Raw genomic sequence first — 27,571 nt, 5'->3', positions numbered from 1 at the left:
TTCTAACTGCACAATATTTGCATCTCCATAGCAGCACTGGAACTTACTTTTTTTGTTTGTTTTGTTTTGTTTTTCGAGACAGGGTTTCTCTGTGGCTTTGGAGCCTGTCCTGGAACTAGCTCTGTAGACCAGACTGGTCTTGAACTCACAGCGATCCGCCTGCCTCTGCCTCCAGAGTGCTGGGATTAAAGGCGTGCGCCACCATCCGCCCGGCTGGAGCTAATTCTTTTTTTTTTTTTTTAAATATTTTATTTATTTATTATGTACACAATATTCTTTCTGCGTGTATGCCTGAAGGCCAGAAGAGGGCACCAGACCTCATTACAGATGGTTGTGAGCCACCATGTGGTTGCTGGGAATTGAACTCAGGACCTTTGGAAGAGCAGGCAATGCTCTTCACCACTGAGCCATCTCTCCAGCCCCCTGGAGCTAATTCTTAAAGGACCCACACAGCACTTAAGCTTTATGTTTCCCAGGACAGAAAGTGATGTTAAATTTCATTCAGTACTGTAAATTGATTTATTTTATGGGCATTTGTGATTTGCCTGCATATATGTCTGTGTGAGGGTGTTAGGTACCCTAGAACTGGAGCTATAGACAGTTGTGAACTACTATATGGGTGCTGAGAATTGAACCCAGGAATCTGGCTATTTTTGCCTTCCCAGTGCTAGAATTATAATTCTGTCACTATGTCATTGTGCCCCCTGGTAATTGATGTCAAGTATATGCAAGTACTTTACTGATTATCTTCCACAACCATCTAAGTAATTCTTATTATTGAAATGACCTGAACAGACTGGAAAAAAAAAAGGAATACCCAAGCAGGATGTATCAAAATAAATATTTATTAACATTTACTGTTTATGTACACCTATAATAGCAAATGTGCAAATATGGACTTAAAACCATAACACCAAAACAAACATAAGCAAATATTATCAGTAGTGCCACCATCAGGCAATCATGTTAAATGTCTCTTAGATATTGTATTCTTTTTCAAAAAACTATTCAAAGGCAAAATACCGAGAAACTATTTGCCTCTTAACTTAAAAGTAGCGGTATATGAATATATTTCCATCTTTTTGTCCAGCTAGCAAGTGAGAATCTGTAACTGACCACTTAACCAAAGACCAATTCTGATTAGAGACAGGTGGGAGGAGAGCAGTGCAGTGACCCAGGGTCAGGTCCCAAACGGCAATCATCCCAGAAGTCAGGACTGCTGCTGCGACATGATCCTTCACATCCCCTTCCAGGAGCCTGAGACAAAGAAGAGACAATTCTGATCTGAGGTCAAAGGCTTTAAAAAGGCTCCGAGAGAGTGCAGGAAAGGCACTTCACTGAACATTCATGTTTAATGTCTGGAACCCACATGATAGAAAGAAAAATGATCTCTTAGCCAGGCTGTGGTGGTGCAGGCCTTTAATCCCAGCATCTGGGAGGCAGAAGCATGCAGATCCCTGTGAGTTTGAGGCCAACCTGGTGGTCTACAGAGTGAGTTCCAAGACAGCCAGGACTACACAGAGAAACCCTGTCTTGAAAAACAAAACAACAAAACAAAAAAAGCTTTGAAGGAGTGCAGGGGCTGGAGAGGTGGCTCAGCAGTTAAGAGAACTGGTTGGGCTGCTCTACCAAAGGAATATAGCTTGACTCTCAGCACTCACGGCCATCCTAACTCCAGTTCCAGGGGATCTGAAATCTTCTGGCCTCTGTGGGCATTGTTTATACCAGGTACAGAGACATATATCCAGGATGGATGTACACATACATTAAAGAAATAATAACAAAGCGACCCTCCCCCATATCCCAAACTTTGGGAAGTGGAGGAGATGGCTTGTTCCATCTAGTCTGTTGTTGCACCAAGAGGAAGGAGAGAAAACACTTATGAGTCTTTAATAAATCACCACATAAGCGTCTACTGATCAGACTTGGGAGCCTTGTTTTTCCTGGCAGCCCCAAGCAGGGGCAGGAGTGAGACCATAAATACACCTGTGCCAAGTTACAATCACCTTTTTCACCAATCAGGATTCAGGGATTAAGGGCTTTCCCTATATGTCCCGTCATTATCAACCAGCACAGAATGTTCAACCAATTAGATCCATTTGTTCTTTCTGTTAGGAACAGCCATAATGTCTTGGAGAACTAAGGGGCAAGTTTCCATTGTTTAAGGAGGAGGTGGGCCAACCACTGGAAAGGTCTCAGCTCCCCTAGGGTCTGGGAACCTGAACTTTATTTCACCCTAGAGGTAAGATGGAATCTGAAGTCAGACTGGCAGTACTTAGGCCAAGGTGCTTTACTCTGCTCCCTTCAGGCTCAAACGCTGAAAAGTATTAGCTGCTTTCCCAGAGGGTCTGGGTTTGACTTTCACCACCCACATGGTACCTCACCATTATCTTTAAGTCTAGTCCTATTTAATCCCATACTGATGGGACATCAGGAACTAGAGAGACTAAAATTTAGTCAACTCCAGGAAGCATTCTCTTCATTTCTGTTACCCTCGGTAATGATGATTTTTTAAAAAAATTTATTTATTAATATTATTTGTTATTTTTCTGAGACAGGGTCTCTTTTTGTAGTCCCGGCTGTCCTGGAACTTGCTATATATATATATAGCCAAGACTAACCTTAAACTCACAGAGATCCTCCTGTTTCTGACTCCCAGTGGGATTAAAGACATGTACCATTGTATTTAAGATTTGTAGCCACTGAGCCATCTCCCTAGCTCGGTGGCAGAGATGCTGAACCCAGGGCATCAGACACACTAGGCAAGTTAGAACACACACACTGAGCAACTCAACAGCCTTTAGCATCTCATGTGTCTAGTAACACAAAAGTACTGGTTTTATATCTGCAGTGTCTTCCAAAACACCCAACCCTTGAACAGCAGTCACACACTTACCTTCCAGCTTGCCCTTGAGGAAGGCAGCACAGCAGAATGCCCACACTCTGAGCCGTCTTAGGGTTAATCACCAGAAGCTGAAACACGGGGCTTCCAAAGGCCTGGCTCTCTTTGGCACAAGGATGACTCAGAACAACAAATAGGAGCCCCTGATGTAGGAGAGAAATAACCAATCAGACCGCCAAGAGAATGTTTGGGGGTGGTAACAAAACCAAAGCAAAAGGAATGATCACCAGACTCTTCAATATGAGGGACATAACCACTGGCCTCCTTTTGTCCGTACAGCAGCTGCTGAGAGGATCTCCACAGTAGACCTCTGGATCCTCGGCCAGTCCTGTCATCCTGAATCCAGCTGACTCAGTTTCCTTACTTTAGCTACACCTCGTGCCATCCATTTAGGAAAAGGCTGGCACAGGGAAGGAGGTCATAGAGACATAGCATTCTGGAAGTAACTCACTAAAGACCCTTGTTTATAGGACACCGACTAGTAGTAATTAGTACATATCAAATAAACCAATTAGTTAAATGAAAAACAGGTAAATTCTAGAAACAATTTCAACCTTCTTAAAAGATTATAAAAGCCAGGTTCAAGATTTTGTGACAGCCTGATCTACATATTGAATTCCGGATCAACCAGAGCTATCTTGTGATTTTTTCCCTTCTCAAGTAGTTGGGTATTTTAAAAATATGAATAAAATCCACAGCTTAGAATGTGCGTCTTTATATCATACAGTTAGAATATGAGACAAGTAATCACATAAACCTATTTTTATTCATAAACTTCAAAAAGAACAAACAGGTTAGGAATGTAGCTCAGTCAATAGTGTCCATCATGTGCTAGTAATCCCAGCACTGGAGAGGTAGAAGCAGGGGGATCATAGCTCAAGGTCATTTTATTCAATACATAGGGAGTTTCAGGCCAGCCTAGGCTACAGGAGACCCTGTCTCCAAACAAAGCAAAGCAAAGCATACTGTCATCCAATCTGACGACTGCTACCATCACTGCTCTCACTAGTGGACCAACAGAGTACAAACAAACACCAAGACCCGGATCACCACTCACCATCTCAGAATAGGCTCTGTGACAGACCGAAGCTTGGTAAGAGTCATCAACATGCACCTTTTTCAGGAGTTGGCCAGTTTTTAAGTTCCTTAGACATCAAAATAAATGAGATGATCACATTCTTTCAGTGAAATGATTTTTACATTGTATACTTTTCTCCACTGTTTGAAGTACGGCACCACTAATGCAGCTTAGGCTGCCCTCAAACTTGAACTCTTTGGGCCTCAGTCTCTCAATGCAGGTATGGCAGGCCTGCACCACCATGCCTGGTTCCTCATTTGTTACAAACTATTTTGGGAGGTGGCAAAAAGAAATCAATAAGGGACAGAGCATCGTATTTTTGTTTAGCTACACTTTATATACAACTTTTTGATTTCTGAGATAAGGTCTAACTAAGTGGCCCTGCCTAGTCTAGAATTTTCTATGTAGGTCAAGCTGGCCTCAAATTCACACCTGCATCTACCTCCTGAGGGCTGGGGTTAAAGGACATTCACCACCAGCACTTTATACACCCTTATTAAAAGTGTAACGACAGGTTAACTTTGCCAAAGATTGAACTTGATACTTGGGTGAACTCTGCTACACCACCGTGGAGAATCTCTCTACAATCTACTCAACCTATTCCACCATCTCCCTGTATTTGGAATTAAGCCGGCTACAAGTAACACCATTTTGACTTTTCTCCCCCCACCTGCCCCTTGGCCAGATGGTGGTGGTGCACACTTTTAATTCCAGCACTTGGGAGGCAAAGGCAAGCAGATCTTTTTGAGTTTGAGGCCAGCTTGATCTACAAAGCAAGTTCCAGGAATGCCAATGCTACACAGAGAAATCCTGTCTCAAAAAACTAAATAAAGAAATAAAAATTGTTTTGCCCCCACCACCAATCTTCATATACACACTGTGTATGCCTGCTTGTCTGTATTTATGACACTTGCATGCAGTGCCAACAGAGGCCAGAAGAGAGCACTGGATCCGTTGGAAGAGGAGTTATAGGCAGCTGTGAGCTTCCTGACTGGAAGTGATCTTTAAGAGTTATGTCTCCAGTTTGTGTTCACTCTTGTTATGCTAATATTTCCCACTGAGAATGACCACATTACCAAATTACACTTTAAAAAATTTATAGCTACGTCTGTATTTTACTTATTCATAGCAGCGCTAGTCCAAAATATGACATGAGCACAGATTCAATACAATGCCCTTCAAAATCGCAGCAAAATTCTTCAAATAGTCCTCAACTTCATATGGAAAAGCAAAAAACTCAGGATACCCAAAATAATCCTATACAACAAAATAACTTCTGGAGGCATCACAATCCCTGACTTCAAACTACTACAGAGCTACAGTACTGAAAACAGCCTGGTTTTGGCATAAGAACAGATAGGAGGACCAATGGAACCGAATAGAAGACCCAGAGATCAATCCACACATCTTCAAACACCTGATCTTTGATAAAGAAGTAAAAAATATCAAATGGAAAAAAGAAAAGTATATTTAACAAGTGGTGCTGGCATAACTGGATATCAACATGTAGAAAAATGAAAATAGACCTATATCTATCACCATGCACAAAACACAAGTCCAAATGGATTAAAGACCTCGACATAAAGCCAGCCACACTGAACCTTATAGAAGAGAAAGTGGGGTGTACACTTGAACGCATTGGCACAGGGAAGCACTTCCTAAATATAACCCCAGCAGCACAGACACTGAGAGAAATAATCAATAAATGGAACCTCCTGAAACTGAAAAGCTTCTGTAAAGCAAAAAACATGGTCAACAAGACAAAACGACAGCCTACAGAATGGGAAAAGATCTTTACTAACCCCACATCAGACAGAGGTCTGATCTTCAAAATATACAAAGAACTCAAGAAACTGGACACCAAAAGATCACATAACCCAATAAAAAAATATAAAGTACAGACCTAAACAGAGAACTCTCAACAGAGGAATCTAAAATGGCTGAAAGACACTTAAGGAAATGTTCAACATCCTTAGTCATCAGAGAAATGCAAATCAAAACAACTCTGAGATTCCATCTTACACCTATAAGAATGGCCAAGATCAAAATCACTGATGACAACTTATGCTGGAGAGGTTGTGGGGAAAAGGGAACACTTCTGCATTGCTGGTGGGAATGCAAGCTGGTACAACCCCTTTGGATGTCAGTGTGGTGATTTCGCAGATTAGGAAACAACTTTCCTCAAGACCTAGTAATACCACTTTGGGGTATATATCCAAAGGATGCTCAACCGTGCCACAAGGACATGTGCTCAACTATGTTCATAGAATCTTTGTTTGTCATAGCCAGAACCTGGAAACAACCTAAATGCCCCTTGACCGAAAAATGGATAAGGAAAATGTGGTACATTTACACAATGGAGTACTACACAGAGGAAATAAATAACGACAGCTTGAATTTTGCAGGAAAATAGATGGATCTAGAAAACATTATTTGAGTGAGGTAACCCAGACACAGAAAGACAATTACCACATGCACTCACTCATAGGTTTTTTTTTTTTTTACAATATTCATTTATTTATTATGTATACAATATTCTGTCTGTGTGTATGTCTGCAGGCCAGAAGAGGGCACCAGACCTCATTACAGATGGTTGTGTGCCACCATGTGGTTGCTGGGAATTGAACTCAGGACCTTTGGAAGAGCAGGCAATGCTCTTAACCTCTGAGCCATCTCTCCAGCCCCCTCATAGGTGTGGTTTTTTTTTTTTTTTAACATAAGGCAAAGAACAAAATCCCAGAGAACTTAGACAACAATGAGAACACTAAGAGAGACTTACATAGATCTAATCTACATGGGAAGTAGAAAGTAGAAAAAGACAAGATCTCCTGAGTAAATTGGGAACATGGGAACCTTGAGGGAGGGGAGAGCCAGGGAGGGGCGCAGAGAAAAATGTAGAGCTCAATAAAAATAAAAAAAGATTTCTTTTTCACATATCTGGGTTTATTTTCTTCTGAGAGTAGAAAAGAGAAAACTGCACTCATGTTTGCAGTCTCTTTCTCTGGGGCAGGCTCTTTCCATGTATCCAGTTGTGATCAAATTAGCATTTTCCCCTCAATCTCCTGTTTTCTTGGATTACAGCTACGTAGCACCATACCCTGCCCAGGCCCAGCACATCTAACCTTCACCACTTTATACAAACAGAAGCATATTAGCATATATAGATGAGTACCTAAAGTGAAAGCTTACCAGATCACAATGTTGTTCACAGTAGTGGTGCCAAGCAGAGCATCCTGTATCCCTTGGACTTCAGCAAAAGTCAGTATAGTCTCATCAGGGGGCATCAAAAGCTGTTCATCTTTGCTACTGTATTTAAAACAGTACTCAAAATCACTTTTTGAGCCAAAACAGTTTCTAAGTGGTCCTATACATTACTGGACTATGTACAATAAACATTAAACAAACAGCAGAAAAAGGTTGTAACCAGAAGACATGTGTTCTACATTTTCTATGATGAACACATTTTCTTACCTCATGACTTTCTGGACACATTATTTAGCTCACAGACATTCCGTTTAAATCTGTTCTTTTCCATTCCTACCTTAGTGAATGTAGTACCAATTACGCAGGTGACCTACTCTGAAAACTGACATTATTGTGGCCTCCTCTTGAGGCACTCATTCATCATTCAGTAGGTTTAGAGACTCTGTAGGCTCATTTCTCACAAACTTGTCTTCTTTCCTTGGCCACCAACACTTTCCTGGGGACTGTTTGATTTAAGCCAGTCATATGTCCAGATAACTGGACAGCAGACCTAAACTCACATCAATTCTCCCAATGCTGGAATTAGAGGTATATACCACCACAGGTGGTTCACTTTATTAATTTAAGGAATCGCTTGTCTCTTGCCTAGATTACCATGTCAGTTCAGGGGTAACTATGACAAATAATATGCTTGCCTTCAGTTATTAGGAATAACAAAATAGTAAGTACAGCAGGATATTCTTAATATTTGTCCAGGGTTCAATCCCCAGGACTAAAGTAAACAAAGTAGGAAAAAAGTGCACGCTATGATAGGATATGCTCCAAAGAGAGAACGTTTCTTTGTTCAGGTTCCCATGTGCTATACAACAAGCATGCAGGTCTAGAGCATGAGTGGCTTAGAGCTTGCTACGCATGGTCAGTGGGCAATGAACATGAAAGAGTATGTGGTACAAGGCACTTCTTCTAATACTTAAGGGACAAACACACATTTCAAAGAAAGCCAAAGAGAGAGCAAACTACATTTGCTGAGCTTCTCCACTCCACAGGCTTCTGCCTCTTTAAGCCTGCTTGTTGGTTAAAATGTGGCATTGAAACCATGCTTGCTACATGTGGTAATTTGAATGTAATTAGCCCCCACAAGCTCATAGCAGTGGCCCTATTGGGAGGTATGGCTTTGTCGGAATGGGTATGGCCTTACTGGAGGAAGTATGTCACTATGGGGGCAGGCTTTGAGGTTTCCTTTGCTCAGGATACCACCTAGTGTCTTAGTCAAATTACTACTGCCTGCAAGGTGAAGGACTCTCAGCTACTACTCCAGCACCAAGTTTGCCTGCATGCCGCCATGCTCCCTGTCATGATGATAATGGACTGAACTTCTGAAACTGTAAGTGAGCCACCTAATTAAATGTATTCCTTTTAAGACTTGCCGTAGTCATGGTGTCTCTTCATAACAATAAAAACCCTAAGACCAGGGACTGAGATACTACTGTGATAGGCCCGACCATGTTTTTGATGGAATAAATATGGACCTTGGGACTGTAGATTAGAAAAGTTGAAAGCTTTAAACGCTTCTTAGCAGGCCGTACTAGAAGATGTTGGTGTTGAATGAGATTTGATAAACTGGGGGCAGGGGTGGCTTGCTCAATAGGTTACAGAAGAAAAGAATTGTAGTATGTTGCCTAGAGATCATTCTTGTGATATTTTGAAGACAGTGACTGCTTTTTGTCCTTGTTTCAAGAGCTTACCTGAGGCTAAAGTAAAGAATTTTGGATGAATTCCCTTAGCAGAGGAAATCTCAAAACAGCCTAGTATACACTGTTGTGTGGTTATTAGTGGTAACTCTAATGAAGATTTACAATGAATTACAAAATGTAAAATTTAAGGAGAAGAGAACACCAAACAATAGAATGGAACTAAATCCTATGTTCAAGGAGACAAACAGATTAAGAAATGGAATAAAGGAGTGATGATCTCAGGGCAAGATCCCACCCAGCTAACATTTCAAACTGTAGAAGGAACTAAAGAAAAGCTTAGAGCCAGGTATGGTAGGGCACACCTTTAATTACAGCACTGGGAAGGCAGAGGCTGTCAGATCTCTGAGTCTGAGGCCAGTCTGATCTACATAGCACGTTTCAGGACAGTAAAGCTTAGGCAGTGAAGGACAGAAAGCTGGTGAAGATGCAATTGCACGAGAATGCCATGTTCCAGCCACAGCAAGCAGAACTTGGCAGATTTGGCCACGTGATTCTGGCTTTAGAGTACAGGTAGAAGGGACAAAAAAGGGATATGGAATATTCCTCTGCAACTAAGGAATGTCACTGAGATCAGGCATGTGCCAGGGGTGCCCTGAATGAAGGCTTAAAGAGGCCAGTGTGTGAAGCTGTGAAGGAGAAGGCTGGACTGCCTTGGAGTCCGCAAGATGATAGAGATGCCAGAGCCATGGGATACCTGCCAAGGAAAGTTGCTTACAGGGAGTGGAACCAGCCCAAAAGAAAGTGTGTTGTAGTCAGCGAAGACAAAAGGAATTGGAGATGTGAAGAGCACTTTGACATCATACATGGAAATGCAGAGTTTGAGATTTCCCCAGCTGACTTTTGGTCTTACTTTGGTCCAGTATTTCCTCGCTATGCTCCCTTTCCTACATTTTGGAATGGTAATATATATCCTATGTGTATATGTTTGAAGAATGGGATCTGCTTTTTGATTTTGATTTTTACAGGGTATTACAATTAACAGATTGCATGAATCTCTGAAAAGACTTTGAACTTTAAAACACTGTTGAAACTGTGATAAGACTGGGGATTTTTGGAAGTTGAACTAAATGCATTTTGTATGATGATACTGTTACAAGTTTTTGGGAGCTAGCAAGTGGAATGTGGTAGCTTGAATGTATAGCTGACTCCTATACGTTCATAGGCAGTGGCACTATTAAGAGGCGTGGCTTTGTTGGAATGGGTATAACCTTACTTGAGGAAGTGTGTCAATGTGGGAGAGGGCCTTGAGGTTCCTATGCTCAGAATACTGCCCACTGTCTTAGTTGACTTCTTGTTGCCTCAGCTACTACTCTACCACCATGTCTACCTGCATGTCTCCACGCTCCGTCATGATGATAACGGATAGAACCTCTGCAACTATAAGCCACCCCAATTAAATGTTTTCCTTTAAGAGTTGCGTGGTTTTGGTCTCTTCACGGCTACAGAAACACTATCAAGGCACTATCAGACCTATATCATAGAAAAATCAGGATCCTAGCCATCTATTTTCCCTGAAGCCTGGGGGAAAAATGCCTCTTTTTTTTTTTTTTTAAATATTTATTTATTTATTATGTATACAATATTCTGTCTGTATGCCTGAAGGCCAGAAGAGGGCGCCAGACCTCTTTACAGATGGTTGTGAGCCACCATGTGGTTGCTGGGAATTGAACTCAGGACCTTTGGAAGAGCAGGCAGTGCTCTTAACTGCTGAGCCATCTCTCCAGCCCCCGGAAAAATGCCTCTTTACAGAATAGTGAAGACCAACCAATGCTTTTCTTACCCTCCATCTTCGGCAAATGTCATGATTTGTACTTGTTGACTGCAAAAGGTTCCAATGCTACTAACCAGTCTTCTCTTTGTTAGGCCAAGCACAGCTTTTATATTTCCAGATTTCAGTAATACTTGCTTTTCACTTTCATCCCCAGAGGAACACAGCAATGCCCTAAACAAAAAGCAAAGACAAATGGGGAGAAGCCAGGAATAAGCAGTGAGCTATAAGGAAATGAGCACTAATTCTAAATACCAACTTCAAAGACACCAGTCTACACGTGGTTTTATCTCTTAAGGATTTTATCCTACTTGTGTCTCAGCCAAAGATGTCAGTCCACCCATAGTTTAAGGATTTTAATGTGTGGGGGGTGTGCACATACATGTGGATATAAATCCTGGTGCCTAAAGACAAGAAGAGGGCTTAGAGTCTCTCAGAGCTGGAACTACAGGCGTCTGAAGAGCATCTGGCTTATTATGTGGGTGCTATATTCTGAACTGCTAAGAATTTTTTAAGACAAAGTTTCACTATGCAGCCCTGACAGGTTCTGAACTTGCTATGTAGATCAAGGTAGCCTTAAACTCAAGAGATTTGCTTGCCTCTGCCTCCTAAGTATTAAGATTAAAAGCTTGTGTTACCATACTCAGCTAGATTAAAACAAACAAAAAACCAAAATACAAAACACACAAAAAATCCACAGATCTTCTTTTAGAAATAAATTCAGAGTCCCCTTTTAAATTTTTTGAAACAGTGATTCATGTACTCCAGGCTGCCTTAAAACTCATAATCCTCCCTCAGCTTTAAAAGAGTTAGGAGTGTTGTGTGTCACCGTGCCTGGATCTACCTTTCTTTCTCATTTATTTTTATTTTATATGTGTTAGTGTTTTGCCTGCCAGCGTGTCTGCGTGACAGTGTTGGATCCCCTGGAACTGGAACTACAGACAGTTGTGAGCTGCCATGTGGGTGCTGAGAACTGAACCCAGGTCCTCTGCAAGAACAGTCAGAGCTCTTAACCACTGAGCCACCTCTCTTCCACCACCTGCATCTCTTAAAATAAAGTGACTTTCATTTTCAGTTACATGTATTTGTGTGCCTGTGTGTGGTATGTGCACCAGTGCACTGCCCACAGAAGCCATAAGAGGGAGTCAGATTCTCTCAAGATGGAGTTATAAGTGGTTGTTAAGCTGCCCCACAAGGTGCTAAAAACTGAACATGGGTCCTCTTGTAATAGTAGTGTGAACTGTTCACTGCTAAGCCATCTTTCCAGCCCTGAGATTCTTTTTTTTATTTGCTTTTTTTTTTGTTTTGTTTGTTTTTTCGAGACAGGGTTTCTCTGTAGCTTTGGAGCCTGTCCTGGAACTAGCTCTTGTAGACCAGGCTGGTCTTGAACCTACAGAGATCCGCCTGCCTCTGCCTCCCAAGTGCTGGGATTAAAGGCACATGCCACCACCGCCTGGCTTTTATTTGCATTTTTATGTGTATATAAGTGTATGTACACAATGCACATACAGGCGCCCAGAGGCCAGAAGAGGATCATAAGTAGCTGTGAACGTCCATGTGGGGCCTGGGAACCAAACCCCAGCCTTCTCAGAGTAGTAAGCACTGGTACCCACTGAGCCATCTCTCCAACCCATTTGTTTGTTTGTCTTATGTGGGCCTTGAACTTCCTCTGTAGCTAAGGATAATGATAACCTCTAAATCTTAATCCTCCAGCTTCAATTTTGCAAATGCTAAGATTACAGAAAAAAAAAAAAAGATTTAGCTGGGCATGGTGTCACATACATGCCTCTAATCCCAGCACTTGGGGGGGCAGAGGCAGACAGATCTCTGTGAGTTCAAGGCCAGCCTGGTCTACAAAGCAAGTTCCAGGATGGCCAGGGTTACACAGAGAAACCCTGTCTCTAAAAACAAAACAAAACAAATTACTTATTTTATGGTTATGTGCCTGAACATATATGTGTACATGCACCATGTGTGTATAGGTGCCTAGAGAGGCCAGAAGAGTGTGTCAGAGCCCCTGGAATTGGAGTTGAAGGGTAGCTGTGAGCTACCGAGCACAGGTATTGGGAACCCAACCTGGATCCTCTGCAGGAGGAGCAAGTGGCCCTCAACACTGAGCTATCTCTCCAGCTTTGGAAACTCAAGAGTCTTTTAAGACATCCTGCTTTTAAGACTTACGAAAGGTCAGAATGACTCAAAATAACCTGAAAAGAACAAAGATAAAGATGGCAGAGTGTGAGAGCAAGAGATCAAGTGTGGAGTCTTGAGAAACTGCATACCTGATTTCTCTGATTTCCAAATTTCCCAAAGCTACACATATAAGATTGTAAACATCAGGCACTGGAACTATTTGTAATACTGGAACCTACATAAAGCAAAATTATACTCAGTCATTTATAGTTTCATGAATAGTTTACAAAAATTTATCACATTATTTTATGTTATTGCAACTGAGCATAGGGTCTTGCTTATGCTAGGCAAACACTTTTTAATCAAGCTGTAGCTCTGGCCTTTTTACTTTGTATTTTGAGATAGGGTCTTATTTAGCTGTTGAGGTTGGCCTGAACTTGTGATCCTTCGCCAGCTAACCATATTCTCTTTAATTCTCGTGCTATCAGATTTAATTTCCAACATTCAAACAAATGTGAAGGTTCAGAAAAATCTTCTTGTCACTTACTACTCCCATTTAGCATTTGTATGTGTGTGTGTTTTGAAACAATGTCTCACTATGTAGCCCTGACTGACCTGAACTCAATGTGACTATTCTAATTAGTGAGTTCTAAGACAACAAGAGACCTCATTTCAAAAAGCAAGATGGACAGTTAATGAGAAGTGACCCGCGTGACACACACATGATGCCGTCCTCTGGTCTGCACATACGTGTACTTGAAACTGAATACATAGGTGCATTACCTGCACACATAAATATACAGGAAGGAAGAAACTCAATACATAGGTGCATTACCTGCACACATAAATATACAGGAAGGAAGGGAGGGAGAGAGGGAGGAACACTCATTCATGTTAGAGGCTGGACGTGAAGTTCAATGGCAGATCACGAGCCTATTAGCACGAATAAGGCCCTGGGTATAATCCTCAGAGTAAAAAGATTTTTAGTCACTGTGGAGACAGATGTTCATTGTCACCTCTGTGCAAAGCCCAGTGTTCAAAGCTGTGGGCATAGAAAGAACAAGAAAAGAGCACGAGTACATATAAAGAATATACAGATAGGACAAGCATATGGTATGTGCCTATAACCCCAGTACATGACAGATAGAGGCAGGAGTTCAAGGTAAGCTTTACTACATGGGGAGCGCCAGGCCAATCTGGACTATATGAGACCCTGTCTCCGTACTTTCCTCTCCCAAAGAAAAGAATAGATAGGAAGAAGTAAATGTTCATATGGATTTAAAAATCTTATACAGGGGCTGGGAAGATGGTTCAACAGGTAAAAATACTTGCTGTACAAGCCTGGTGACCTGAGTTCAATCCCGGGTGCTGGCATTAAAAGGAGAGAATGATTCCTGAAAGCTGTCTTCTGACTTCAAAACACATGCTGTGGCATGCACACACCCACGCACGCATAGATGTGCATACACATACATACGTACGCATGCGCACACACAATAATAATAATAGTAGCAATGACTGTAATAGTAATATTTCTAACTGTAACTACGTTAAGAGGTGTATGAAGATGAATAAAGACAATATATAGAAAACAGAATAGTGTTCTGAAGAGGAAGAAACACAGCTATCAGCAGTTTAGACTGTAGAATAGACACAAAAGCAAGCTTCCCAGAAGACCCACTGTAGAACTCCACTTGCATGCGTGCATGACGAAACAATGTATGATGCTAACTGTAACATGAATTCTAGTTGTCTTAATAATAAAAACCCAGAATCAGATACAGGGGTTAACGTTGAAGATCAGAGAAGCAGAGTAGCCAGATACTATAGAGTTCTTTTACCTCTACCAATGCTCAGACAAAGGCGATCCTGTCCTCATACTGCATCTGTCTCCACCAAACCTCAGACTGCACTGAGCTCCTGTCTCCTTCCACCTTATCTTCGCCTCCCTACTCACTCATATCCCTTCCCGTCGCCACCTCCCTAGTGCTAGGATTAAAAGTGTGGGATCCCAGGTGCTGGGATCACCTTTGTGTGAGCTGTTTCTCTTTTAGACAGATTCAATCTCGTGGTTTAGCTCTGCACTCTGATCTTCAGGCAAGCTTTATTTATTAAAACAAATAAAATATCACTAAAGCTATACTGGCATGAGATGGTGAGCATGTGGCGCTCAGTGTAAACTTTCAAAATAAATGCTCGAACACAAATCTGCAATAAGTAGTTACAGACTAAGTTGTCCATCCACACCGTAAATCCCCCTTTCAGTCTAAAGACTGGACATACCTCTGTGAAGTGCCAGGTATGAACTTTTTCCCACTGCAAAGCATCCAAAGGTTTCCAAAGAGAAACTACATCTTCACAGGCAGTTACGATACACGGCTCCTTAGCACCAGCTCTGTCCCACCACACGGCACTCACATCCACCGAACAGGAACTGGAAGGATTCTGTCCCAGAAGGATAAGTTATGTTAAAGTTCTGCTTAGTGGAAAGAGTAAGTACGAAAAGGATGAGTTACAAAGATGAGAAGAAGCACCAGCTAAGTCAGATGAAAGTTTTATGCAGGTTCTAAGAAAGAGCTTTATAAATTTTATGTCACAAAACAAACAAAAAACCCAAAACCGGGCTGGAGAGATGGCTCAGTGGTTAAGAGTATTGCCTGGTCTTCCAAAGGTCCTGAGTTCAATTCCCAGTAACCACATGGTGGCTCACAACCATCTGTAAAGAGGTCTGTCGCCCTCTTCTGGCCTTCAGGCATACAGACAGAATATTGTATATATAATAAATAAATAAATAATTATTTTAAAAAAAAAACATCTACCAGATTTACACCATGATAAATGTAAAAAATGTCTTAACTCCAGAACTAAATTGACTATGTTCAATTCTATAATAGAATATATTCCGATTTAGCCACAAAAAAAGGAGAGCCCACAAGAAACTTACCTGTTTGTAAGTTAAACGTCCTGATGAACAACTCAGGAGTTAAACCATACACCATAAACTTTTGTTAAAAGACAGGGTCTCACTGAACAGCCTTGGCTGAACTAGAACTTGAAAGGTAGATCAGGCTGGCCTCCCAAGTGCTGGGATTACAGGCATGTATCACTATGCCCCACTTCACTATGCCATTTTTTTAAATATTTACTTATTTATTATGTATACAATGTTCTGTCTGTGTGTGTTCCTGCAGGCCAGGAGAGGGCACCAGACCTCATTACAGATGGTTGTGAGCCACCATGTGGTTGCTGGGAATTGAACTCAGGACCCTTGGAAGAGCAGGCAATGCTCTTAACCGCTGAGCCATCTCTCCAGCCCCCCACTATGCCATTTTTGATTAGGACAAGGAGAGTACTATGTGTCAAAATCCACAATCATGGTACAAATGGTCTTTTTCAGAAAAAATAAAAGATTACATACAATCTAAGAAGTTAATAAAAAAAAACAAATAAAACAAAGAGAACAAAGTAAAAACAATGAATGAACCAGGTGTGATGGTGCATGGCTGTAATTCCAGTACCAGAAAAAAGAGGCACGAGGACCTGAGTTTAAGGCCAGCTTGAGCTACACACTACTCCACCTCTAAAGCAAAACAAAAATCAGTATAATCAAGAGCTATATGCTTTTGAAAACAAACATGAACAAAAAAGACAAAATTTTAACGTCTGATGCAAAAGGAAATTACTTTCAGAACTAGGGGAATAAGGACAGAGGATATGCCTTATTTGGCAAAGTACTTATCTATTGCATACAAAGCCCTGGGTTCAATTCCCAGCATCCAACAAACTGGCCATGAAGAAATATATTGTAATCCTAGCACACCCACAACTTGGAAAAGTAGAAGGATAAGAAGTTTAAGGCCATCCTCAGCTAAATCGGGTCCGTCTTGTATACTTCAGTCCCTGACTCAAATAAATTAAATTTAAAAAATAGGAGAATGGCTGGACGATGGTAGTGCATGCCTTTAATCCTAGCACTCGGAAGGCAAAGGCAAGTGAAATCTCCGAGTTTGAGATCAGCCCCTGCTTTACAGAGCAAGTTCCAGGACAGGCTCCAAAGCTACACAGAGAAACCCTGAATCGGAAAACCAAGGGGGGGGGGGGGGGGAGGGAGAATGAGATAAACATGGTGACACACATCTTTAATCCTAGAACTTAAGAGGCAGAGGCACGAGGATCTGAGTTTGAGTTCCAGGACTGCCAGGGTTACACAGAGAAATCTTGTCTCCAAAAACCAAAAAGAACTGTAATCTTTAACAAATAAATTTGAAAATATGAACAAAATGATAAAATTCCATCAGAATTTAAGGCATTTAAATTGACCCGAGTTGAGGATGCCAGGCGAACATGGCCCACGGAACCAACTAAGTAGGACTCAGGGGTTCACAATACTGAAGTGATAATCACAGACCTTATATGGGTCTGTGCTAGGTCATCTGCATATATATTATGGTGTGTAGTTTGGTGTACTTGTGGGACTCCTAATTGTGTGTTGGGGGCATCTCTGACCCTTCTGTGTGCTCTTGGGATCCTTTTCCTCCTACTCAGTTGCCTTGATATGAGGGTTTGTGCCTAGTCTTTTTTTTTTTTTTGGGTTTTTCGAGACAGGGTTTCTCTGTGGTTTTGGAGCCTGTCTTGGAACTAGCTTTTGTAGACCAGGCTGGTCTCGAACTCACAGAGATCCGCCTGCCTCTGCCTCCCAAGTGCTGGGATTAAAGGCGTGCGCCATCACCGCCCGGCTGTGCCTAGCCTTATGGTAACTTGTTAAGCTGTGCTCAGGTGATACCCCTGGGAGGCCTGCTCTTTCTGAAGGGAAAGAGAGGAGGATGGCATCTGGGACATTGAAGGGGGTTGGGAGGAGTGGAGGGAAGGGCAACTGAAGTTGGGATGTAATGTATGAGAGAGAATGAATAGATACAAACATACACATGTATATAAAATTGACCTGAGAACAGCTTTGACATAGAGCATAGGTGCTACTCCTACGTACCTGCTACAGAAAAGGAACCTGGAGCCCAGAGGCTAGTCTGCCAGTAATTGGCAACAGCACTTCTGTGAGTTTGAAGTTTTTCCTCTATACCAGTGATTTCCAACTGTGAAACACTCCACACCCTCACCTCCACCTCCAAGAACACTCAGCAACATTGGAAGACATTTTTGGAAGTGGTAATTAAACACTTGCCAGGATGGCCTTGAACACAGAGACCCTTTTGCCTCCACCCCAAGGACTGGGATTAACGGCGAGCACCAGGCGTGCACCACCACTGCCCCGGGGGATTATCCTTTTCTTGGGAGTTTACTCTAAAACCCAATCTGACCTTGAAACTGACAGGAAGCCACACAGGCCTCAAACTCAAGGCCCACTGTTACTGTGTTGTGTGCCACCTTACCATTTTCTTATAAATCGTTAAGTGATTCTTGAAGAATATTAATTACAGCAGGAGAGCCATGGATGACTCCCTCTCTTCCACCCTCCTCCTCCTCTGTTAAAACATCTGATTTAAATAAGTTACTCAGCTCATTTAAATAAACAAGTTCATTTTTACAAATTAAGGCAAGTGTGGTGGAATATGCCTTTAATCCTAGCACGGTACTTGGGAGGCAGAGGCAAGTAAATCTCTAAGGCCAGCCCATAGGAAGACTGTATCTCAAAAAAAAAAAAAGTTAGGTTGTTTTTGGGAATAAGCTGGTGCATAAATTTCAGAAAGATAACTCAAAACATAATTACAACTAAATACTGTGATAAAGAATTAAAATCTGCTTTTCTGCATCTGTTTCTCAATACATTTAATAACAAACAAGACATTAACACAGCTCAGTTCTTCCCAAACTTCCCAAACACAGAACAGGATATTCTTCTGACCTTGAACTTTGAGACTAACTGTAGGCTGCTAGGGTTCCAGGTGTCCTGAGCAGGGAGGCCTGCAACGTCAGTCTGTGAAGACAAATTACACGTGAGTTTACTTCCGTGATGCTTGCCTTTCTCACCACTCGGCAGCACAGCTTCCTCAGCTGTCCCCTCTACTAACAACACCAAGGCAAATGTGCTACCTCACTGATGACAAAGACAATAGGACCCTCCTTGTATTCTTAAAATATGTAATTCTGGTTGCTGGAGAGATGGCTCAGTTAGGAATACTGGCTGCAGTGAGGACCTGGGTTCAATTCCCAGCAACCACATGCCAGCTCACAACTGTCTGTGACTCTAGTTCCAGAGGATCCAACATCCTCATACAGACATACAAGCAGGCAGAACACCAATGATCATAAAATAAAAATAAAGATTATTAAAGAAATACATAATTTAATCACTTATTTTTCCCAGAATGAGCATAAGGTTTACAATGAAGTCATTTCAAACAAACATAGCAAAAACTCTTTATCAATACCGAGGCCGATGGTGAGAAAGTCATGCTGTCTACATTCACTAAGACATCTCATCCTTTCAGAGAAAATTTCATAAAGCAAACGATTGTACCTGTTCAATGGAACGTTCATGTAACTCGAGGCATGCATTTCCACAGAGCTGATTTTCTCTGGAAGTGAATGACTCATTGGGCAAAGGTGTTGCTTGGGGGCCAGATTCACTGTCACAGGTAGGTTGTCCTTGCCTACCTGACACATACAGGTTGGTGTCTAGTTTTGGTGAGCTGACTGAACTGTTGCATTGTTTATTGCTATTAGCAAGACTGTTTGTGTCTCCCAAGTGAGAAGGTCGGGATGTAGAGCAAGTCTGTCCAACTTCAACGGTTACATTCTCACTGGTGGCTTGGGAGGCAAAAGCTGGAGTCGTGCCAAGGATGGGGAAAGCAGGTGAACACAGGTAGGCAGTAGATCTGCCACTATGGTTAGGTGCAGCTGTATCTGTAGGAGTGAAAAGCACTGCAGAGGAAGAAAGGCCCTTGCTCGTAGGCTGCCGTTTCAGGGCTGGCCCTGGAAGGTGTGCTTCTGATGGAGCGGTGAGTTTCTCTTCCAAGTCCTCCACTTCTGAATCTATTTGCAGTGCTTCCAGAGTGGCACAATTTCCTTCCCTAGAAAGTCGCTTCCTAAAGGCTTTGGAGTCAGGAGACTCAATTGGTTTTTCTGAGTAGGACTTCAATTTTTGGAGCTTAAGAGGTCCAAAGTCTTCATCAGGTAACTCGAAGTCTGTGATATTGAGAAAAGACAAGTTGCCTTAAAATTCAGATTTTGTTCTCATGGTGCAATGAAAGCATATCATTACTCCAAAGTACTAAGTGTTATTATTATTCTAGTGTAGATCTGTATATTATCACATGTGTATGTTCACATGCATGCAGAGACCAGAGGTCTCTATCTCTTTTTAGGACACTGAGCCTGGAGCTGGTAAGTTCAGCTAGCCTGGTTGGCCAGCAAGCTATTCAGCCACAACTCACTCTGTAGACCAGGGTGGCCTCAAACTCAGAAATCCACCTGCCTCTGACCCCCAAATGCTGGAATTAAAAGTGTGCGCTACCATACCCAGCTCTAGAAAGCTTTTAATTCTCAAAGACTGATACTGTTCATTATCTCATCATCTTTAGTAAAACCACGTCTCTGGGACTGGAGAGAACGGTTTAGAACGTGTACTTTGGGGCTGGAGCAATAGCTTAGAGATTAAGAATGTTTATTGTTCTTTTAAAGGACTCACAACCACCTGTAACTCCAGCTGTAACACCTCTGGGTTTTGTCAGCAGTTGCATTCACATGCACAGACATATACATATATCCACAGTTGAAAATAAAATAAACCTAAGGAGCAAGAGAAAAAAAAGAATGTGTACTGCTCTTACAAAAGGCCAGAGTTTGGTTCCCAGAACGCACATGGAATAAACAGCTCATGACTGCCTGTAACTCCAGCTCCAGGGGATCTGACACCTTCTTCAGGTCCCTTCAAGCAATACAGTCATATGAACAAATCTACACATGTATGCACATAAATAAACAACTTAAAACAAAACATGTCTCTTCTCTGACCCTGCAAGAAGGCAGCACTAGGCTGGTGTGATGACACAAGCATTTGGTCTCAACAGAAGCAGAGAAAGGTATACCGTTTAGTATCAGTAATCAAGAGGCAGAGCAAAGAAATTTTTATGAGTCCCAGGGTAGTCCGGTCCACACAACAAAACAAATGCCAGGATAGTCAAGGGCTACACAGATGGAGTTTTTCTGTAGTTTTATCTAATACATATTTCATTTTACTTCAAAATACCTATATTAGATTCTACCCATGAAAAGACTGTGCTGTACTTAAATAGGTATTAGTCTGAGTGAGCACCCAATGTATTTCATTTGCTGTGTGTTTCAAACCTATCACTGAACTCTGGTGCCACACTGTCAGGTTTCAGTCTCAATTCTACCATCTAAAGTCAATGTACCCTCTCTTACTTTCCTCAATTGAAAGTGGAGAGGAAAAGGTCTATCTTGTATAACGCAGTGATGATTCAGTAAGTGCACAACATTTTCAAGTACCAGGTACACAGTGATGATTAGCTGTCACATCAACCACCACCAAACACAACCCGATTTATATTCAACTTTCTTCTTACCATGAATAGTTACTTTTCCACTCTGCCACTTATGCTTGGTGACTCTGCCCTTGGACATGTTAAGACCCAGTATGTGGCAAGGAGGGAAAAGCAGCTGACAACGACCCAGTGTGGAGACTCGGACTGATTTTCGTTTTCCTCTGTGTGCCCTGCCAGGTGTAGTAGCTTTCCTAGATTGGCTGTCAGCTTCAGCAGGTTCTGTGGGAGAGCTGACCTCAGCTGACAAGATAGGTTCCTGAGAGGGACTTCCTGAGCTGGATCGTCCTGTGCATGCGTCCAACATACTACTTTCACTGTGGTCAGTTTCTTCACCAGAGAGGACTACATTCTTAGTTGCTTTATTTTTGTTTTTAAGCCCTTTCTTCTTGACACCCAAGTGACTTTGAATTACAGCTTCCAGAGCTACTTTTCTCTGACAGTCTGACATACGACGGGTAGTTCTAACATAGTATTCTGCAGGAAACAGAAGGCCTTCAAGCACTGTGTAAGAATGCATTTGACTTTCTGTGGAGGGAGGAGAGACTGCCGCTGGGCTGAGGTTCTTAGATGAACCTAGAATTTCATCTTCCTCAAGATCCTCATTTCTACCATCAACAGTGTTACCAGGAGATTTTAAAGATTTAAAGTTTTGGGTGGTATTTGCTGGCAAGTTACTGTGAGTGAGATCATTTATAGAACATGAATTACTTGCCTCTGAATTAGGACTTCCTGGCAGCTGATCACAGGCACTCACAGCTTTCTTTACTACTGGGTTACCGGTAAAGACAGTCATTTTTCTGCCTTGTGCCTCCACATTTATGGGTGAAGCAGGACCCTGAGTAGCAATTTTGCAGTAACCATTAGGAGATGTAGGTTCAAGCTGTTGACTATGACTGTTGTCTGACACAGGGCACGAAGGGACTGTAGTCTCCATGGAGACATTATTTCCTCTTACAGGTGTATCAATATCCCTTTCCAATTTGCCAGATGGTGGAATTAATACACCCTCTCCATCAATTTCTGTATCAAGGGCAGGAGGGTAAGGAGTTTTAGTTTTAGACTTCAGACTTAAAAGGCGATTCTCTTCAGGCACCGGGGACCTAGGACTTTTGCTGCTGCTGGCTTCCTGTGTCTTTTGTTGTTTGTCAGGGAGTATGAGAGAATTAATGCCAAGGAAATGTTCTTTCTCCTGTGAAACAGATGTTTTCTTCCACTGCTCCTGTGTTCTCCCTGGCAGTGCACTCCGCTCTTTCTTACCATCGGGACTGCTGATGCCATGCAAAAATTGTTCTTGGATGTCACCTGCTCTTTGTGTACATAATACATCTTCTTGGCCATTTTTATGGTTAAAGGACTGAGGTTCAACATCAAGTATTACAGAGATGTTTTCTCCAGTTTCCTTATCAAGATGGTTGATTTGTAATGTGTCACAAGGAGAGCCTTCATTTATAGATTCTGAGGGAGAAAGTATGTATATATGAAACTCAATTAAGTCTAGTCCCAGGTAGAGCTGCAAGAGAATCAAAAACAGACTCACACAGAAACATGCACATAGCCATTCATGTAGCATTATTTTTACAAAGAGTGGCACTGGGCATGGTAGCCTCACACTAGTGAGGCTGAAGCAGAAGGATTGCCATGAGTACAAAACCAGTTTGGGAAACATAAGTACCAGGCCATCTAGGGTTATGTGGCAAGATGCCACATAAAAAAATCATAACTAGGGGGCTGGAGAGATGGCTCAGTGGTTAAGAGCACTGGCTGCTCTTCCAGAGGTCCTGAGTTTAGTTCCCAGCAACCACATGGTGGCTCACAGCCATCTATAATGAGATCTGGCGCGGGCACACATGGAAGGAATATTGTACACATAATAAATAAATAAATTAAAAAAAATCATAACTAGGGGCTGGAGAGATGGCTCAAGATGGCTCAGTGGTTAAGAGCACTGCCTGTTCTTCCAAAGGTCCTGAGTTTAGTTCCCAGCAACCACATGGTGGCTCACAACCATCTGTAATGAGATCTGGTGCCCTCTTCTGGCCTGCAATACTGTATACATAATAAATAAATCTTAAAAAAAATCATAACTAAAAATAAATTAAAAACAACAAAGTTGCCGGGCGATGGTGGCGCACGCCTTTAATCCCAGCACTTGGGAGGCAGAGGCAGGCGGATCTCTGTGAGTTCGAGACCAGCCTGGTCTACAGAGCTAGTGCCAGGACAGGCTCCAAAGCCACAGAGAAACCCTGTCTCAAAAAAAACACCAAAAAAAAAAAAAAAAAAAAAAAACAACCAAAGTTAAAAAGCATAAAATCAATAACTAAAAGTAGCCAGGCGGTGGTGGCGCACGCCTTTAATCCCAGCACTTGAGAGGCAGAGGCAGGCGGATCTCTGTGAGTTTGAGACCAGCCTGGTCTACAAGAGCTAGTTCCAAGACAGGCTCCAAAACCACAGAGAAACCCTGTCACGGGAAAAAAAAAAAAAAAAGTTTAAAAGTTATTTTTCCAATACTAATTCATTGACTGTAGTTCCTAAAATTTGAGAAAAAGAGCAACTAAATAGACAATCCAACTTAAGACAAAGGGTATTGCTTGAATTGTATAATATATCAATTTTGTATTATTTAAGAAGTCTACTGTTTATTATCCATGGGCTGTGAAAAATAACATCAGCCAATTGGGGAATGCATACAAAGCGAGTGTAAGTGAACAGGCTAATTTACCAGAGCGGCTTAGCTGTGGGGACGCTTCCTGATGGGGCACACAATCTTCTATTGCTTTCTTAGAGTTCTTAACCTTCTCAGCTCTTTTGGCACGCTAGAGAAAACAAAAGCAGCCCAACAAAATCAATTCTCTTTAAAGCTTTATTACTGTCAGAACCTTTCTTCCCATTATGTGTGGTGGTACACACCTGAAATCTTAGTACCCAGAAGGCCACAGCAGGATTGTGGGTTTATTTATTTTATTATATCTTTATTTATTGCATATGCATGTGCAATATACACTCGAATATGCCTGTGTATGTGTGCCTTAGCACTTCATTGGAAGTCAAAAGACAACTTTCCTAACACCACGTTGGTCGCAGGCACTGAGCTCACTTTGTCGACCTTGGCAGCAAAAATGACCTCTGAACCATCTTGCTGGCCCCAGGTTTAAGAGCTTAAGTCCACAATGGACTACGTAATGAGGCCCTGTTTCAAAACCAAAAACCAAACCACAACATCTTTTACATACTTTGTATAACACCTTAATTTGCAGAATATGACTCACTCACCTTAAGACGAGCAAGTGTCTTGCTGTATTCCTTTTTCAAAAATGCTAACTTTTCCTTCAACTGGAAGAAAACACGAACAATTCTGAGCAGTGGTGAGGTGGAACCAAAGGGAAGGGAAGTAGTACCTAGCAGGACTGACAAGGGTGGTGCTCAGTGTGCAGCGCTTAGCAGCATCCCTCCTGTTAGACTCAGCACAGGGAAGGGCAGTTTCCCCAAACAGATCTTTTCCTTTCTCAGTTCCTACAGAGTATCAAGCTCTGAGGTTTCCTGCCACCTGGAGCAACTCATCCCTTTCCGTTCCCACTCAATCTGCAGGGTTATTTCCCTGGAGTAGACTTCTAGGTTATTGCTCAAACTGTTTAGACACTTTCCCATTTCTCTGTGCTCATTTCAAAATTTACTACACCACATATGATGGTATCCATTTCCTTCTGTCTTTCAGTCACTTTGAGAAACAGGGAGGGATTGTTACCACAGTCAATCAACCAACCAATAAATGCTTTCTATCTATTAATGCCTCAGGAACTTAGGATTGTTAACACTTATCCCTCCCCCAGTGATACACACAAAGCCAGTTATCTATCTCTGGTGCTTGAGGCACAAGGTGATTAAGACGATTTACTTGTAGTGAGGGATGCAGACCATAAGGAAGACAACAGGTAAGACTTCACCTGGTAACAGATACCTAGATCAACCTGGGCAATATGAGTAACTAGCTTCCTGAAGGTACTACTTCAGGGAATGTAGTCTTGGAGGCATTTCTGAGGGTGACCACTTGCACCTAGGTCTGAAGGAAGGAACTAATCTTGGGGAATGGGGGAATTGCAATTATTTTAGGCACCACGAGCAGGAAAGCTTCACGGTGGTCAGGGTTCATGTGCTTGAAAATAATACAGAAGAAAGCCAGCGAAGGAGGCAGGAGCTGTCACTGCTGAGTTCCCAGCGAGGCACACAGCAGGTATTCCACAAAGCTTTTATAAATAAATTTAATTAGACTATGCCAAGTTATTAATCTCTCAAAGTTTAGATTCTTTGTCTTGGCTTCTGTGGTTGAAACCATTCTCCCAGCGGCAAAGCCACCCATCCTCATCTTTCTGCCCTTCAGGAACCTTAAACTGGTATCCATCTTTCAGACAAGGTGGGGCTGGAGATGCATCTCCCTTGGTGGAGTGCTCATCCAGCACGGCAAAGTCCTGGCTCTGATCCTCAGCACTGCATAGCCCCAGGTGTGTGGCGAACACCTGTAACCCCTGCACTTGGGAGGTAGAGAGGAAGATCAGGAGTCTAGGTCGTCCTTAGCCACCTAGGAAGTGCAAGACTAGCTTGGGATAGGAGACCCCCTTTTAACAACAACAACCTCGCAAACAAAAGAGCAGCCAACAAAGGTTGCAACAATGCTAACTTTTCTGCATCAATCACTTCCCCCTGCTCAGCTCAGTTTCCAGAGCAGTGTGTGGACTCCAGCACTAAAGTCACTCCAGTCCCCATCCATTTTCAGTCACACGATGATAATAAGAACTGCTGATACTTTCGTAACATGACTTTCGTGACTTAAAGTCCATTACCTCGATTACACTCACAATGACCCTAACAAACAGACTGTATATAACCACCCTCACTTTACAGATATGTAAAAATGAACACAGAATAAGCATTTCTCCAGGATGCTGCCATTTATAACTGCTCCGTTCAACACCCATAGGAAGGGCCTGGAGCAGCTGTTCTCAACCTATGCATGAAGACCCCTGGGTGGTGGAATGACCCCTTGATAGGGGTCGCCTAAGGCCACCGGAAAACACAGATATTTATATTACGATCCATGACAGTAGCAAAGTTACAGTTATGAAGTGGCAACAAAAACAATTTCGTGGTTGGTGGTCACCACAGTATGGGGAACTACATTAAAGGGTCACAGCATAAGGAAAGTTGAGAACCACTGTCTGTGCCCTCAGTCTCTGTTGCTGTCCTCAATCTTATCGATACGAACTTATCTTGTTTACTTGTAAACAATCTTTATCACTGGTAGGTTAAGGCAGGATAGAAGGACAAATTGAATTCTATTTTGCGTGGCAAGCACAAGAATCTACAATCTTTTAAGTCTTGTAGAAGAGTAACATATTGAGTCCTAATGAAATGAGAGCACTGCGAAACCAGACTACTATATTACACTAATATGCATACACACATAACTTGTTATATGTTAATACTTATATTTCTCCTTCCCATCGTCCTGGTCCAACATGGGTCTTAAACACAGAGAGAAACAGAACGTGCAGAACCAGCCAGAGCACACACTGTGAACACCTCCCTCTCCAATAGTACCTACTACTTTTGGAGGTCAAGACCCAATCACATTGCAGGGTCGAAAATGTCTGTACGTACAAGACTGTTGGAAGACTTACGTCAGGGGGCACGAGTGGGAAAGGCGGAGGGCGTCAAGGGGGTCTTTAGGTTTACCTCTATTTAAAGTTTTACACCTAATACTTATGCAAGTTATGAGCCGCTAATTTGCATTTGAAGCTTCGCCACGTGAGCAGTGCGTGCACTAGTCTCAACGACTTCTCGTGGAGGGCAGGCCGGAGGACATTGCCTCCCTCGGATTCAGGAGCCAGGGCTTGATGTCCTGGGACGCGGGGTTAGAACCCTGGGTCACCCTTCCCGCAACCCGGGCACCTTTTCCTTCTCCGCACAGCTGAGAGACTTCCCGGAAAACTCTTCCATCCGGATGGGAGCAAAGCGCAGGGAGCAGCCGTCAGCAGCCTGAGGCCTGTGGTCAAGCGGACCCCGCCGGGCCTTCCTGGACCCAGGAGGAATCCCGGGGAGGAACGAGGACCTTGCCTGCTCCCTGCGCGTGACTAGCGGGCCCACCTGGATCCCGCGCGCTCCCCACGCTGGCCAATTAAAACCGCCGCTCGCTCTGCGCAGGCGTAGCTGGAGAGCGCT

General features: G+C 42.5%; 1 protein-coding gene across 3 annotated transcripts; it reads right to left on the bottom strand.

The window, feature by feature from the left end:
• Positions 1–829: 829 nt before the first annotated feature.
• On the bottom strand, positions 830–27,494 carry Palb2 (partner and localizer of BRCA2). 3 transcript variants are annotated; one of them, XM_050143329.1, is made up of 13 exons: positions 27,302–27,490; positions 24,629–24,688; positions 24,078–24,171; positions 21,380–22,813; positions 19,312–19,979; positions 18,697–18,768; positions 15,120–15,281; positions 12,986–13,071; positions 10,719–10,880; positions 7,170–7,286; positions 3,960–4,047; positions 2,897–3,045; positions 830–1,257 (listed from the first exon to the last, which is right to left on the bottom strand). In XM_050143329.1, exons 1-13 carry the CDS (start codon positions 27,347–27,349, stop codon positions 1,047–1,049), a joined length of 3,351 nt encoding a protein of 1,116 aa, XP_049999286.1. In that variant the 5' UTR covers positions 27,350–27,490; the 3' UTR covers positions 830–1,046. The 3 variants fall into 3 exon arrangements, with proteins under 3 accessions (XP_049999286.1, XP_049999287.1, XP_049999288.1); XM_050143331.1 differs by lacking the exons at positions 830–1,257; positions 2,897–3,045 and adding an exon at positions 3,052–3,820 and having other exon boundaries at positions 3,944–4,047; positions 27,302–27,494; XM_050143330.1 differs by lacking the exons at positions 21,380–22,813; positions 24,078–24,171; positions 24,629–24,688; positions 27,302–27,490 and having other exon boundaries at positions 19,449–19,571.
• Between the last annotated feature and the right edge of the window lie 77 nt (positions 27,495–27,571).

Source organism: Alexandromys fortis, unplaced genomic scaffold, assembly GCF_014885135.2.
Source record: "Alexandromys fortis isolate MF-2015 unplaced genomic scaffold, M_Fortis_MF-2015_v1.1 scaffold_45, whole genome shotgun sequence".
Classification (NCBI taxonomy): domain Eukaryota; kingdom Metazoa; phylum Chordata; class Mammalia; order Rodentia; family Cricetidae; genus Alexandromys; species Alexandromys fortis.
This window is presented reverse-complemented; position numbering and strand designations above follow the sequence as displayed.

Excerpts from the sequence above, each read along its gene's own strand:
- Palb2 (XM_050143329.1), bottom strand. The coding sequence starts at position 27,349 with ATGGAAGAGTTTTCCGGGAAGTCTCTCAGCTGTGCGGAGAAGGAAAAG. Across the intron at positions 7,287-10,718 it reads ACATTTGCCGAAGATGGAGG|TAGCAAAGATGAACAGCTTT; the intron begins GTAAGAAAAGCA and ends TTTTAAATACAG. Across the intron at positions 1,258-2,896 it reads CCTCAAGGGCAAGCTGGAAG|GCTCCTGGAAGGGGATGTGA; the intron begins GTAAGTGTGTGA and ends TCTTTGTCTCAG.